This window comes from Scophthalmus maximus, chromosome 11 (assembly GCF_022379125.1).
Source record: "Scophthalmus maximus strain ysfricsl-2021 chromosome 11, ASM2237912v1, whole genome shotgun sequence".
NCBI classification, from domain to species: domain Eukaryota; kingdom Metazoa; phylum Chordata; class Actinopteri; order Pleuronectiformes; family Scophthalmidae; genus Scophthalmus; species Scophthalmus maximus.
Window position 1 is genome coordinate 6427860 of NC_061525.1, and position 13779 is coordinate 6441638.

General features: G+C 46.4%; 1 protein-coding gene across 6 annotated transcripts; it reads left to right on the top strand.

Moving 5' to 3' along the window:
* Nucleotides 1-995: 995 nt before the first annotated feature.
* bicra (BRD4 interacting chromatin remodeling complex associated protein) lies at nt 996-13366 on the top strand. 6 transcript variants are annotated; one of them, XM_047335395.1, is made up of 15 exons: nt 996-1067; nt 2921-2966; nt 3068-3113; nt 3677-3742; nt 4005-6059; nt 6245-6433; nt 7782-8387; nt 8766-8958; nt 9051-9148; nt 9233-9367; nt 9475-9524; nt 9619-9767; nt 9871-9965; nt 10064-10169; nt 10270-13366. In XM_047335395.1, the coding sequence occupies exons 2-15, from the start codon at nt 2926-2928 to the stop codon at nt 12087-12089; spliced, it is 5649 nt and encodes a 1882-aa protein (XP_047191351.1). In that variant the 5' UTR covers nt 996-1067; nt 2921-2925; the 3' UTR covers nt 12090-13366. The 6 variants fall into 6 exon arrangements, with proteins under 6 accessions (XP_047191351.1, XP_047191353.1, XP_035477648.2 ...); XM_035621755.2 differs by having other exon boundaries at nt 1025-1067; nt 10067-10169; XM_047335396.1 differs by lacking the exon at nt 996-1067 and adding an exon at nt 1140-1795.
* Nucleotides 13367-13779: the final 413 nt, after the last annotated feature.

A 13779-nucleotide genomic window follows, 5' to 3' on the forward strand; every position in this document is an offset into this window, starting at 1 on the left:
GGGGAAGCTGCAGGACGCCGCTGTTGCGTTCAGGTGTCCTACGTAAGAGTTAACACACTACCAGCCAAATATGAACCATATTTACGGCCTGAATGATCCCTAATCATGTTTAATGTGTTGTCAAAACAACACAGTCTCAATTAGACCATTTTCATCCCGTCACCATTTGTTTATACAGTATATGATACTTGTCTTATCTAACTTCATTATTTTGTTCTTTATTATTTATTTTTCGGATTTTTCAAGTAATTTCCAAATGCCACATGGTCGTGAACAACAAAAATGTGCCCTTGGCTCCTATTGAAGAAAAATTTAAAACAAAAATCTAAGGAACATTAGACCCTACCGAGATACTGTTTTTAATAATGTATAAACATATAGACTCATTTAATCTGGTTATTCATATTGGTATGTATGCAACCTAACTTAGTGAAGTGGTTGTTTATTTCCTCTCATGATGCTAATATGGTTGCATGATATATTAAAAGACTTATTTATAGACTTAAATTCACTTTCCCCTGCAGCCTGTTCGGTAGTTCATGTCATAAACTCCCTGATGGCATACTTATTTTACGTGCCTATATCCCCCTACTCCTTAAATTTTAGGATTGCAATACTACTGATGAGTGCACTTGCTTGAAGGTTTCTAGATAATTGTGTTAGATGTGATGATTTTTAATGACAATAATAAAGAATATCAAACAAAGAATAAAAATAAATCAAAAATATCTATCTATCTGTTTGTTTTTTTTCAAATAAGGTCGGATTTGCTTTATCATCATTCACTTTAGTTTTTCCCATTGTTCATCAGGGTTCTTTCCTCAAATCATGATTACTAATAGCATTTTTTATTATTGTTATCAATATTATTATTATTGTTGTTATCAATATTATTATTATTATGGTGTATGTAATGGTGCTTGTCGATAAGGAGCAGAGAAGGGCCACAGATTTTCAATCAGGCAAAACGGAAGTCTGCTGTTTCCTGCCTGAAGTTGGGTCCTGTACAGCAGCCCGTGCGAGGTTGTCCTGGAGACCCCGCGCTGCCTGCACCTCTATCGTCTCGGGTGAGTTTGTTATAAAACAGCATTTTCTCTATTTATCCGAATAACTCTGACTAACCTGCGATATTCACACGCTGCGAACAACCCGCGAACTGCACCGCGCGTGCAATCGTGACGCCACGCAGCTGCACGACCCGGCAAACGTAGTCATTTTTCCACCGAATTCCCAAGCATACCCCCCTCATCCAAGAGTATTCCAACATTAACTCATATTTTGCTTGCAAGGAGAATCAAATAGCTCGCCACGCAATCGCGTCTACGCGTCTAAGCGACCGCTACGGCCCTTTCTCGGTTGATTGGTGGTGTCAATGTGCAAAACGAGTGTTAAAAATGTGCCAGTCGGTGGTTTGTTTTGAATGTCAAAGGCTCAAGCTAGCTGTGCGTCTGAATATTGTTGATAGCTGGTTGACTTAGCAGGCTAGCATGCTAGGCTAACGAAATTCAACTCGGATGCATCGACATGTCGTAAACAGAGGCGCAGTTGTTTTTAGAAATCGAACGTTTAATGAGTAAAGACGCGTCCGTTGTGCGGCAGTTAGATGGTGCACGTGTAAACGAAACGGCAACAATGTGCACGGGGAGCTCTTTGAAAACACCAGCTAGCATGTAGCCAGCCGCTTGCAGCGTCTCCATTCATATCCTGCGCACTGGCTTCGCTCTGACCGAGTAATCGCTGCGATCCGCTGCCGTTTTAAAGCGGCAACCGCGGATACGTCGCCGTCACAACCTCGGTAACGTGTCTTGCCGAATTCGTGCCGCCTTATTGTGACCGTGTAACTGGAAGTTTTGTTGCGCCGTCGTCGGGACTTTGGTCAATTCAGCGACAGCCCGCACTCCTAATCTTCCCAGGCTGTGTGAAAACCGCGCGTTTTCAGTTTGTTGTCTGTTTCCATCCGCTGCTTCTCGATCTGTGGACGAGTCCATAACAGCTGATGGTTTGCTTGTTACCGGGTCTATATATATACATTAGACTCGGCATGTGGAAGATAGGTCGATGTGTTGAGGTGTGAATTACATATATATATATATTTCTGCATTATAGCAGCCCACATTCTGTGTTTAGTGTTCATGTAGTATTGTAATGTTGAAGTCCCACAACCGTTCACAGTTGCTTCTGTGCTTCTTGCTTTATTCTCACAAAACCTGAGGTAATGTTTTGAGTTATTACTCACAATCTGACTTGGAAACAAAACACAGGGTTTGTTGATTTTACTGTTTTAGTTTTTCTTCGTTTGAATTGAATTATGAGAAATGTAGCTAGTCAAAGAACATCAGGTGCCTATGCGTGGTCTTGTGGGATATGTTCTGACCATTAATAAAGTCATTTTTATAACAATAAAAACATCTTAGTTTGAAGTTGGTTTAATGACACAAACTTGTTGAGAATATTTATTTGAGGTTATTTTGGACATAAATCTGTCTCGTGTGATATGAGGAAAAATCAGACTTAATATCCAAAAGCATTTTATTATTTTTGTGTGTGTGTCTGGAGCAATCCATGCTGACGATAAATATACTGTACCAAGCTTTGCTGAAAGAACCCACAAAAATGGCCTTTTAATATTACGTTGTTGTTAATAACATATAACCACATGATGTTGCAATTTGTGACGTTGAGGTAGTGGAGGTAGTTATACTTTTTGAATTTATACAATTATCATTAGAATGTCAAAGTACAACTATAAAATCAAATACTAAATATGGACCTGTTTTTGTAATGATAATTGATAGACATGTAACGGTGTACACATTGTTGAAATTATTATACATTTGGGAAACGATGAATTTTTTTGAGTATATTGATACTCAAAAAAATCATTACTACTCTTAAAAACATTTTTTCATCTTTTCATCAGTTGTCATGGATGATGAAGACGGCAGGTGCCTTCTAGATGTAATTTGGTAAGTGATTATTGAGAAAGGGACAGATCAGTTTGACGGTATCACAAACAGTTCAGTCATCTCTCTGGCCAAGTTGTGAATCACTCTGTTTTCCCTTGCAGTGACCCAGAAGCTCTCAATGACTTTCTTCATGGATCTGAGACCCATGTGAGTACGAGAGAAAAAATAAAAACCCTCCAAGAAGTCACATCTTGTAGGCTTGTGATTTTATAGTGTCACAAAATGGATTAGTATTCGATGTGGTGAGGAGTCTTTATTCTCTGATTTTTAGTTGGAGTTTGGTTGACTCGCGTATTCGGGCCACTTTCAGATTACGTGTTGATTTACCCAGAAACACACGCACCTCCCTGCTTTCATTTACCCATATTTTTTCTTCTTTTTACTGCTTTCTCTGCTTAATGGTTGTCTTTGCTTTTTTGATCGCACTGTTTATGGTTTCAGCTTGCCTTCCCTTTTTAATAGGCTAATTCACAAAATGAGAAATGCGAATACTAACGCTTCCCAACTCTGTAATATTCCTTTCATTTTGACCCCCCCCTCAACCCTCGTCACTTATCTTTTTGCTGTTTCTTCATGGTCTGATTTCTGGACTGTGTTCTGTCCTTTCCTTGCCCTCCTCCTCTGTCTGATGGTCTGTATATTTCTCTGTGCCTGCGGGTTTGGGTGCCTTTGGTTTCTGTCTGTCCTATCCTGGGTGGGTGTGTCTATAGTTGGACACTGACGACCTTTTGGATGGTTCGAGTGACCCCTCCAGCTCGTTCTTCCCTACCACTGGGGTGAGTAAAATCCCCCAATCCTCCTCCCTCTGTTTTTCTCTCCATCTATGTAGCATGCAACTCCGAAAACCCCTTCCTTTCCACTAACATACCTACACTCTACAAGCTTTGATTTGCTGCGATGCGACAAGGTTTTTGTGGGATTTTCCTGTCTGCAAGTCTATGTTAACTCTTGTTACACCCCTCAGCATCACATCTATATCTAGCCAATCAGAATTCATTCATCGCCTGGTTTCACTTCCTGTGTCCTCTTTCCTTTAAGGGCCATGTTCCAGAGGTTCAGCCTGCTGTCCAGCTGTCGGCCAGTGAGCCGGCAGGCCTGCCCAGAGTCAGTGTTGACCTGGACTTCTTGGAGGATGAAGATATCTTGGGAGGATCCCCGGGTGGTGAAGTTGGGAGCAATGGCATTGGGACAAATCACGAGCCATGTGACATCCTGCAACAGAGCCTGGCTGAAGCCAACATCACAGAGCAAAGCTTACAGGAGGCAGAGGCTGAGCTGGACCTGGGCTCCTTTGGAATTCCAGGCCTTACACAGGTGGTTCAGACACTGCCTGATGCCAGCCTCTCTGGGGCTGGAGGTGCTGCTGTTGGTGTAGGCATAGGTGTTGGTGGAGCAGCGACAATTTTCCCTGGGTCAGCCCCAAGCACCACTGCTACTCCCCCCAATTCCACGGCTGACATGCTGGGGTCAGTGCTTGCTCAGCAGGGTCTTCAGCTACAACCCCAGGTCATGAACAAGGCTATCAGTGTTCAGCCATTCATGCAGCCTGTGGGCCTGGGAAATGTGACGCTTCAACCCATTTCAAGTCTCCAAGCTCTTCCTAATGGGAGTCAGTCTGGACATTTGGGTATCGGACAGATTCAGGTTGTGGGTCAGCCCACAGTCATGACTATCAATCAGTCTGGGCAACCAATCCTTGCTAAAGCCATGGGTGGTTACCAGCTGCACCAGTCTGGGCAAGAGGTATCAGGTGCTGGGTCTCAGGCAGGGCTTGGAGGCCAAGGAGGTGGACTTTTGATCCAAGGTAATAAAGCCACTTTGGGATCTCCAGGTTTAAATGGACCAGCTGTTTGTGTCAGCAGCACAAACAGTAGCAGTGGCGGTACAATGACTGCTCCTGCTGGGCTTTTGGGCTTTGGCAGCAACCCTCTAAGTTCAGGAATTGGACCCCACACGCAAACTCAAGGCCAAATCATGCAGAACGTGATCATTCAACGCACACCAACACCCATTCAGCCTAAACCCCCACAGGGGGGAGCCATCCAACCGAAACTTTTCAAACAGCAGTCACAGCAGCAGCAAGCACCCCAACCCCTGCAAAATGATGCCCAGAAGGCTTTAGGGATGCAGCAAATTCCAGTTTCTTCTGCTCAGAATGTAACCTTCCTGACGGGAAAGCCGGGTTCTAACGTTGTCTTAACTACTCAAGCCACAACACAAGGCCCCCAGTTTCAACAAACCCTATTCAAGCAACAAGGAGCACAACCATCTGGCAAGCCCCTCAGTGTACACTTGTTAAACCAACAAGGCAGCATCGTTATTCCCCCTCAGAACCACCAGTTATTCCTGCCACAGCTACAGGCAGGTGGACAGATCCTGGCCCAGCACCATGGGGGCCACATCATAACTAGCCAGGGTCCTGGTGGACAGCTCATTGCAAACCAGATTTTAACCGCAAATCAGAACATCAACTTGGGTCAGATGTTGGCATCACAAGGTCACCCTGGGGCTGCCCAAATCCTTTCTAGATCCATTCAGCTCCAGTCAGGCCAGATGGGCACACCCACGCTTTTTCAGATGCCTGTCTCGTTGGCTCAGAGTCAAAGCCAGACTCAGACCCACACCGTCTCAGGTCATGCCCAGACAGTCATACAGGGCATGCCGATTCAGAATTCCCTGACCATGCTGAGTCAAGTGGAGGGGCTGAGCCCGGCGGTCACCCTTCAGCCGGCCCTGCAGCAGCAGCCAGGTGGAGTCCCCAACAGCAGCAGCACCGGAGCAGCAACCATGGGTCAAGGCCAGTCTGGAGAGTGTGTTACTGTGCTGGGTAGCTCCACAGACCAGGCTGTTCATCCCGCTCAGCAGCATGTGCAGCAGTCCTCTATCCTCACCATGCAACCTGCTTCCTCTGTGTCCACGGCTATTGCAGTACCCTGCTCTTCTCCGTCCATTTCTGTGTCCACCCCTTCCTCTGTCACTGCAGTGGGGCTGGTCCCCCATCAGGCTCAGCACAGTCCAGGAAGATTACTGCTCACCAACCAGGGCTCCAGCATGATCTTGAGCCAGGAGTCTCTGCAGATGTTCCTGCAACAGGTCAGTTCTCCGCTCTTTTGTCTGTTATAATTGTGTACAGTTAACATTGTCTTCAAGAAATAAATAACATGCACGGAGTGATATCTTGGTCTGACCTCTTTGGTTTACTATTTTACTCCCCCTTCCCTCCAATCCCCTCCCTCCCTCCCTCCCTCATCCTGAAATGGTAAATGTACTCCAATCAGGAGCAGCACCACCAAACAGAGAATGAGTCAACCCCCTCTATGGGCGTACCAGCGTCTGTAATCGTCAGCAGCAACAGCATCGCTGCTCTGGCCCCCGCTGTCCATGACAGCCAGTTAACTGACTCGTGGGTGGGTCAGAGCCACAGTCCTTCCCCTGGCCCCTCCCACATGACAGCAGTGCTAAAGCAGGTAGAAACGCCCCTTTATGTTAAGCCCCACCCACTTGTTGCCGCAGCTGCTACCACAACGTTAGGGTATCTTCCCTTTCCCATCACTGTTCTGTACTTCTCTGCACAAGTCCTTGCTTCCATGACTTGTATTGTTGCTATGCAGATCCCAAGTGCAAATATCACTAATTTGCTTGCTGCTTTCGTGTGTTCCTAACATGGCTTCATTACATGTAAAAGCATGACCATGCCAGTTGTTCATATGCATTGTGTTTTAGCCACTTGGCTTTTTCAATATTAAACCTTTTTATAGAATTTCGGACTGACGAAAAAGTGCCAGTTTTTTAATTGAACTAATTTGGTATGTTTTTCATTCATCCTTTGTATTTTGTAATCCAATCCAAAACCATGCTCATGCTTAATAATAGAGCTACCAAGGTGCCAAGTGCATCTTGTTTACCTTTTCACTAACACTGATTTAATCAACTCATCTTGCTAAATCCAATCAACTCACCTCCATTTACTGCATTACTGACCAATGACCGATCGATCAATCCACACACCTCTGCTCACAGTGCCACTACTCCTTGTAACCCCTAGTCTGACCAGTGTAATGACTCCCAAAGCAAAATCACATGCTACCTAGACCCCGTCCCCTAAGTCTTTAGATCACTTCCTACTTAACCATCACAGGCCCGCAGATCTTGACTTCTTGCTTTTGTCAACTGTTCCCCTTTTGGCTAGTAATCAATGCTCTCTTTTTATGTGTAATCCTCCTCAAATGCTAAGGGAAAAAATCATTGGGTTTCTACTTCTTTAACTGAAGCAGCTACTCGATTTTAAAGTCTAACACCTTGCTTTTGTATTGTCTGGTGTTTGTTTTACCCACGTTGAGTAGATGTTTTTTTGGAGGGGTTGGGCGATAGTTCAAATTTTTCATGCATCATTTTTTAGTGGAATTGTATTTTGAATTGTGATCAGAACACATTAAATTACTGGGGCTTTTTTGTTACATGTGTGAGGAGCTTTATCTAATACAATGCATATCAGTGGAAAGCTATCATTGTATTATATATGACTAAGTATTTTACATATGACCATTTATACATTTGGCAAATTCTAGTAGATACTAATGTCCAAAAGATAATTTTTAACAGAGTGATAGAGCTATATCGCCCAGCCCTATTTTGTATGTAGCATCAAATGTAGCGCCATGTACTAGAATCACATTTACTATATACTGTGTATGTATAACTGTTTGGGTGTTTGATTTTTGTGCTTAATTTCCCTTATTTCCTCCTGTGTTCAAATATTGTTTGCATTCTTGAATCAGATACACCTATCAATATTTTGCGTTTCCACTTCTTCAGATACCCTCCAGTGGACATCAGCAGCCCCTGAAGATCCAGGGCATGTCCCCCTCAACAGCCTTGACCACTCACACCTCGGTGCCCCCGATGGCAGAGAGCCCCCAGCCTTCCCAGTCCCCCCTCACTCTGAGCCAGCAGATCCAATCGCCACACCATCAGCAGCAGTCACGTCCTCCCTCTCAGCCTCAACCACAGTCTCTAACTCCCTCCCGATCCTGCACGCCCTCATCTCACCCTCCACTCTTTATTGTCCACAACCAGATTACAGAGTCTTCACAAGGCCAGCCGAAGCAGACACAGCTCCAGCAGGCACACATTCAAGTTCAGCTACAGACTCAGCCGCGGCCGGCTTCTCAGCCCGCCCCCTATCAACAAGATATGCCTCCTATATCACAGTCACCTAAGCCACCAACTGCACAGCACCAGTTCACTGCACCTCCTGTTAGCACTTCTGCTGCTGCTGTCGTGAAAGCCCAGGTTCCCCTCACGGGCCTGACAGCAGACCAGCAGCACCACCTGCAACTAATAGGAGCGCAAATTCAGACCCTGTCAGGCATCGCCCAGCCCTCACCTCAGCAGAAACAGTTGCTGGATAAGCTGCACCAGGTATTGTCCCAGTTCACATCAGACTTCTCCTTTATGGAGAACTTGTTATGGAATTTGCAGAGGTCTCGCTAATTAAACCATCTTATGTGTTTTGACCTCACGTGTGTCTGTGAGTGTTTGTCACCAGTTTAAATTAGTTAAATGTATTTAAAATGGGGCCAAAACATTTCTCATGCTAATAATGAGAACAACTGAATATATTTTTTCACTCTTCTACATGGTTGTAGGAAGTCTGGGTTAAATGTGTGTCATACTCCTGGTGATTGGATGCGCAGTCAAACTATCGGTACAAACCAGTAGTTTGAGAGGAACCACATTGGTTCATCCAGAGTTTCTTATGTACAACAACATGTAAAACATGTCCTGATGTGCTTCCAGGTCCAGCAGACCATCCTTCTGCAGACCAAGCAGCCTGCCCAGCCTCAGTCTCAAGCCACCGGTCAGTTTGGTTCCCAGCAAGATGTGCCTGTTGATAAAGTTGTGATAACATCAACAACCAGCACCGGTACACCTTCTCAACTCCCCTCCATGCTGCAGCCAACACCAGTGCTCGTCAAAACTCCTGCTACAGGTTGGAAGCGGTTTACCACTATTAACGGCAGGTCCCTGAACACACCTTGAAGTATTTGTCTTTGTAATGATTTGTTTCCTCTTTTATTTCAGCAACAAGTGACTTACAGGTATTCTCAGGAGCCCAAGGGCCAGCTGGAGCAATGGTGAATCAGACTGTCACTCCTGCAAGCCTTACCCAGCCTGCACAGGTAGGTTACATAGTTGATTGAAATGTTTTTTGTTTTCTTTTGTGTTTTATCATTTTCTTAGTTTCTTTCTACATTTCCCCACAGGTTCAGCCAAAGCCAGGAGTGATCAGCTCAGTTGGAGGGATGACTCTGGGGAAAGTTGGGATGCAGATACAGGTGTTAGGAGCTGGTCTGACTCAAATGCCTGCTCCACAGCCCCCAGCTCCAGCACAAACTCAGGTGAATTACTGTCGCTTGATTTATTTTCAAGTCCTAAGAAACTGACTGTAATGTTTAAGCTTCGGTCTGAAGGTTTTAATTCCTGCTTCCTTTTGCTTACATCGCAGACCACAACAATGAATATGCCTTTCAGCGCAGAGCCGAGTAAAGAAGCCAGGTGTGTGCCACAGGACATTGAAAATGTGATATTTAACCGTCAATGAAGGCATTTTTTCTTTGAACAATATTTCTTTATAAACATGTCACCGCAGGATGCTTGAACAGTTGAGGAAACAGCAGGGTTCAGCTCTCCACCCAAACTACAGTGCTCCTTTCTACTCGTTTGAGGACACACTGCATAGACTGCTGCCTTACCATCTCTACCAGGGAACTGCCAACTCCTCTCAAGACTATCAAAGAGGTAACGAGCCCCATAGCCTCTAGCGTTGGCAAATACAGCGGTGTACCCTTTTCCCCCCGAATGCAAGGTCTTCATGAACATTTCGCTTCTCTCTTGTGCACAGTGGATGAGGAATTTGAGAGAGTCTCCAGTCAGCTGCTGAAAAGGACCCAGGCCATGCTGGACAAATATCGCCACCTACTCTTTGCAGAGTCAAAAGTAAGTCTATGAAACAGCATGCTCACCAAAGGCCCTCTTGTTTTCTCCTCTGTCCTGAATTGATTTTGAACTGATGATATCTGGCGTTTGAACCTGAGCAGAGACTGGGCCCCTCGGCAGAGATGGTGATGATTGACCGGATGTTCATCCAGGAGGAGAAGGTTGCGTTAAGTCAGGACAGGATTTTGGCCAAGGAGAGACCAGGTACCCCGCCACTGTCGGTCATGCACGGTTGTGTTTACCTAAATTGCATGCTTGTATGGGTGTGTATGCTAATGATATCCTTCTGTTTGTTTCTTTGCAGAGGAGTTTGTAGCAAATGCACGCTTGTTGGAGAGTGTAGTTTCCTCCCAAGAGAAGTCCTCTTCTGCTCAGCACACCTCAGTGAGTGGGGGTGTAGCTGCTGCTGCCCCTCCTCCAGCACCTGCGCCTCCTGCCCCAGTTCCTCTTCCAAACATCACCCCAACCCCTCCCCCTGCACCCACCCTAGCTCCAGCTCCTGCTCCTGCTCCTCCTCCCCCTGCCCCTGCCCCTGCCCCTGCCCCTGCCCCTGTCACCACTTCTGTCACCCCTTTCCCCCCTACAAAACTTGTAATAAAGCAAGGTGGAGGTGGAGCCTCTGTGTCGTGGTCCAGCAGCTGTCCCCCACCTCCGGCTGCAGCGGGCAAGCTGGTGGCGGAACCCAGCAGCCAGAGCTCCTCCTTTAGTCGTACTCAAGCCGCATCCTCCTCTTTCTCGTCCTCTTCCTTCAACTCTCAAGCAGCTGACGACGACGATGCTCTCCCACAGAGAACCAGCAAACCACCTATCAAGACCTATGAGGCTCGAAGGAGAATTGGCTTGAAACTGAAGATCAAGCAGGATCAAACGGGGTTCAGTAAAGTGGTCCATAACACTGCCTTAGACCCAGTACACACGCCTCAACCTCAGCAGAGCAGCCAGTCGACATCCCAGCCTCAGCCTCAGGCTGGAGCTGCTGTACCCCATCCAAAGTCCCACCCTTTATCAACTCCTTCTACTACAGTCATCAGAACTCAGTCCCCCGTATGCACTGCTTCTTCTGAATCATCAGTCACCATAGCAACCGCTCAATGTAACCCCACACTGAGAGGTAATTTTCCTCCCAATGCAGCCCCATCTTCCTCTACCTCTTCCTCTCATACTTGGTCATCGTCAACCTCCTCCTCCTCCACTCAAATGAATGGGACATTGGATCACCACGATGTGGGTGGGGTCAAACCCAATCCTGCCTCCACTGCCAATCCCTCACCGACAACCTGCCGCCTCCCCCTTCGAAAAACCTATCGGGAAAATATTAGTCCTCGGGTCAGACCCGGTGTCCCAGGGGGAGGGGACGAAAGTCTTTCCTACCCCAGACCCACGCCATCACCCCCCAGACACGAGGCCTCATCTCCTCCCTCAGAGCGGACAGTGATAGCCAGTGTGAAGGTGGAGAAAAGAGGCAGGGAGGCGTCCCACGCTCTCATAGAGTCGAGCCACGACAGGGGCCGTCTGGGGAGTGCAATGCCAGGCCTGAACGAAGTGGACGAAGTGTTTAGCCGTGGTATGAAATCCACACAGCACCATCATATTCCACCGCTCCTAGATAAGGACGGGGCAAAGGAGAGAGCGGAGGAGCATGCAGACCAAGAGACAGATGTAAGTAAATACAAGAGGGCGGGGGGAAAAAATAGACATAGGGTCGGTGGGACATTCAGAATGGACCAGCATGCCCCTGGGCCACCATCTCCGGAGTCCTCCTTCACACGAGACTCTTTACTTCCTGCCAAACGTTGCAAATCAGACTCCCCCGACATGGATAACGCCAGCTTCTCCAGCGGCAGCCCCCCGGACGACTCTTTGAACGAGCATCTGCAGTGCGCCATCGACAGCATCCTAAACCTGCAGCAGGAGCCCACTTCCCGCGGGCGCCACATTAAAGGGGGCAACAGCAGGCCCCACCAACACCAAAGCCAGCGCCCCGGAGGCTCGGCAGCTTCATCCCACAGACCCTCAGTCCCAACCCCCTCCTCTGCTTCCTCGTCCCCCTCCTTGGCCCAGCACCCTCAGGTTGGTGGCCGTGGCCATAATGGCGGCCTGGTGACACAGACTCAAAGTAGATAACAGCCCCTCAGCCCCAGGCTGGACTGACTTGTGGGAACTAAGAGATGGATTTGGAGGCAGGGGAAAGGGGATCACTGTGAAAACAGTATCACTGTACTACTCTGCCAAGCTGTGTTGGTTTTGTTTGTCCATTTGAATTGTCCCGACTTTTCTTTGTCATTTACAGCCTGAGGTAGACCCGTGGTGTGTGTGTGTGTGGTCTAAGATAAAACGGTCCCTGCGAGTTACAGACTTGAAGATGCCTATCGTTTTGTATGTGTTCTGTCAGCCAAGCTCGAGAAACAAGATGAAATTGTCCGAGGTTGCTGTTCATTATTCATACATTCCTCTCATGTGGCCTGAGCACCGATCCAAAGCGGTTCATCTCCTGACGCGTCCCAGTGGGCATCAGGCGACTTGTTTCAACAGTTGGAAAAGTCCACAACCTTCTTTAAATTGGTAACCTGTTGCTGTGAGGCAAGAGAGAATACAGCCAGGTTCATGCTGTTAAAGGTCAAAGTATAAACATTGTCTTCCTTCACCAATTAGATTTGATCCTCTTATCACGAAGATAATGCAGTCCTCCGGATGCTAACAACACATGCTAAAGTGAGACTTTCCACCTTAATCAAGAACACATTTCTTTAGATAAATAATTTCAGCAAGCCCAATTACACTGCTCGCCAGGTAACGGCTCTTTGTTTACATTTGGCAAAATCAAGTAACCTCACCCTTCACGTGTACATTTAGAAGTAAAACATGTCGAGGATATGATTTGTTCGGTTGTGAAGTTGTTTTCCTATTGACTGCTCATGGGTACCTTGTCAAGATGTACAGCAGTTTGTGCTTATAATGTCAGGATTTTTTTCAAGGTTCTTGTTTTAAGACAAAGCCACCACACACATGCACACACACACGCCCAATTGTTACTGATGATGCCAGGTTTATGACTTTATGCATTTTAGTCAGCAGGGGGCAGGCCGGTTTTAACTGTCGATTTTCTGTGTTCTCAGACTGTTTGTTTCATATATCTGCAACTGTGTCCCTGCCTCTCGTGTGTGTGTGCGCATGCGTGTGTCTGTTTTAAAGCCTGGTGGACAATTCAAACACAAACACAGCACAAGCAATGAAATGGAAAAAAAGGAACAATAATAATGTACAAAAAGACCGTGAGAGAATTTGAAGTATAGTATTACAGATTAATTTTGTATTGTATTTATTGTGTATAATGACACTTTTTAAAAAGAAATGTACATTTAGTAAAACTGTAAATTAAACCTTGCTTCTTTTATGAATCATTGCAGGTCCTCTTGTCATTTTGTCCAGTTGTTCCGACGGTGACTCCTGATCTCCCGCATACATTCCTTTGAATGATGAATGACTGAGGAGGACTGCGTGGTAGTCGGGAGGGGATGGTGGTCACTGTGGAGGAGGCGGGGTGTGTCCTCTATCAGACAGCCAGCAGGTGGTGCATGGAAGTGGAAAAGTAGCCTGTTTGTGTGCTACAGTGCCTGGAGTGTCCACAGAGTTGAGGAGGGGAGGAGTTCAGACTGAAGAGGGGTAAAACTAACATCTGCAGACTTCTGACATGTTTACAGTAGGAAGAGAAAAATGTGCAGGAGACAGAAGCCACAGCTGGAGGGGTGCAGCCTGACGTGTCGTTATCATGACGTTATCATTTTAATAATCTATAAGGAGACTGTGAGCTTAT

Excerpts from the sequence above, each read along its gene's own strand:
- bicra (XM_047335395.1), top strand. The coding sequence starts at position 2,926 with ATGGATGATGAAGACGGCAGGTGCCTTCTAGATGTAATTTG. Across the intron at positions 6,434-7,781 it reads TGACAGCAGTGCTAAAGCAG|ATACCCTCCAGTGGACATCA; the intron begins GTAGAAACGCCC and ends CCACTTCTTCAG. Across the intron at positions 10,170-10,269 it reads TTTGGCCAAGGAGAGACCAG|AGGAGTTTGTAGCAAATGCA; the intron begins GTACCCCGCCAC and ends GTTTCTTTGCAG.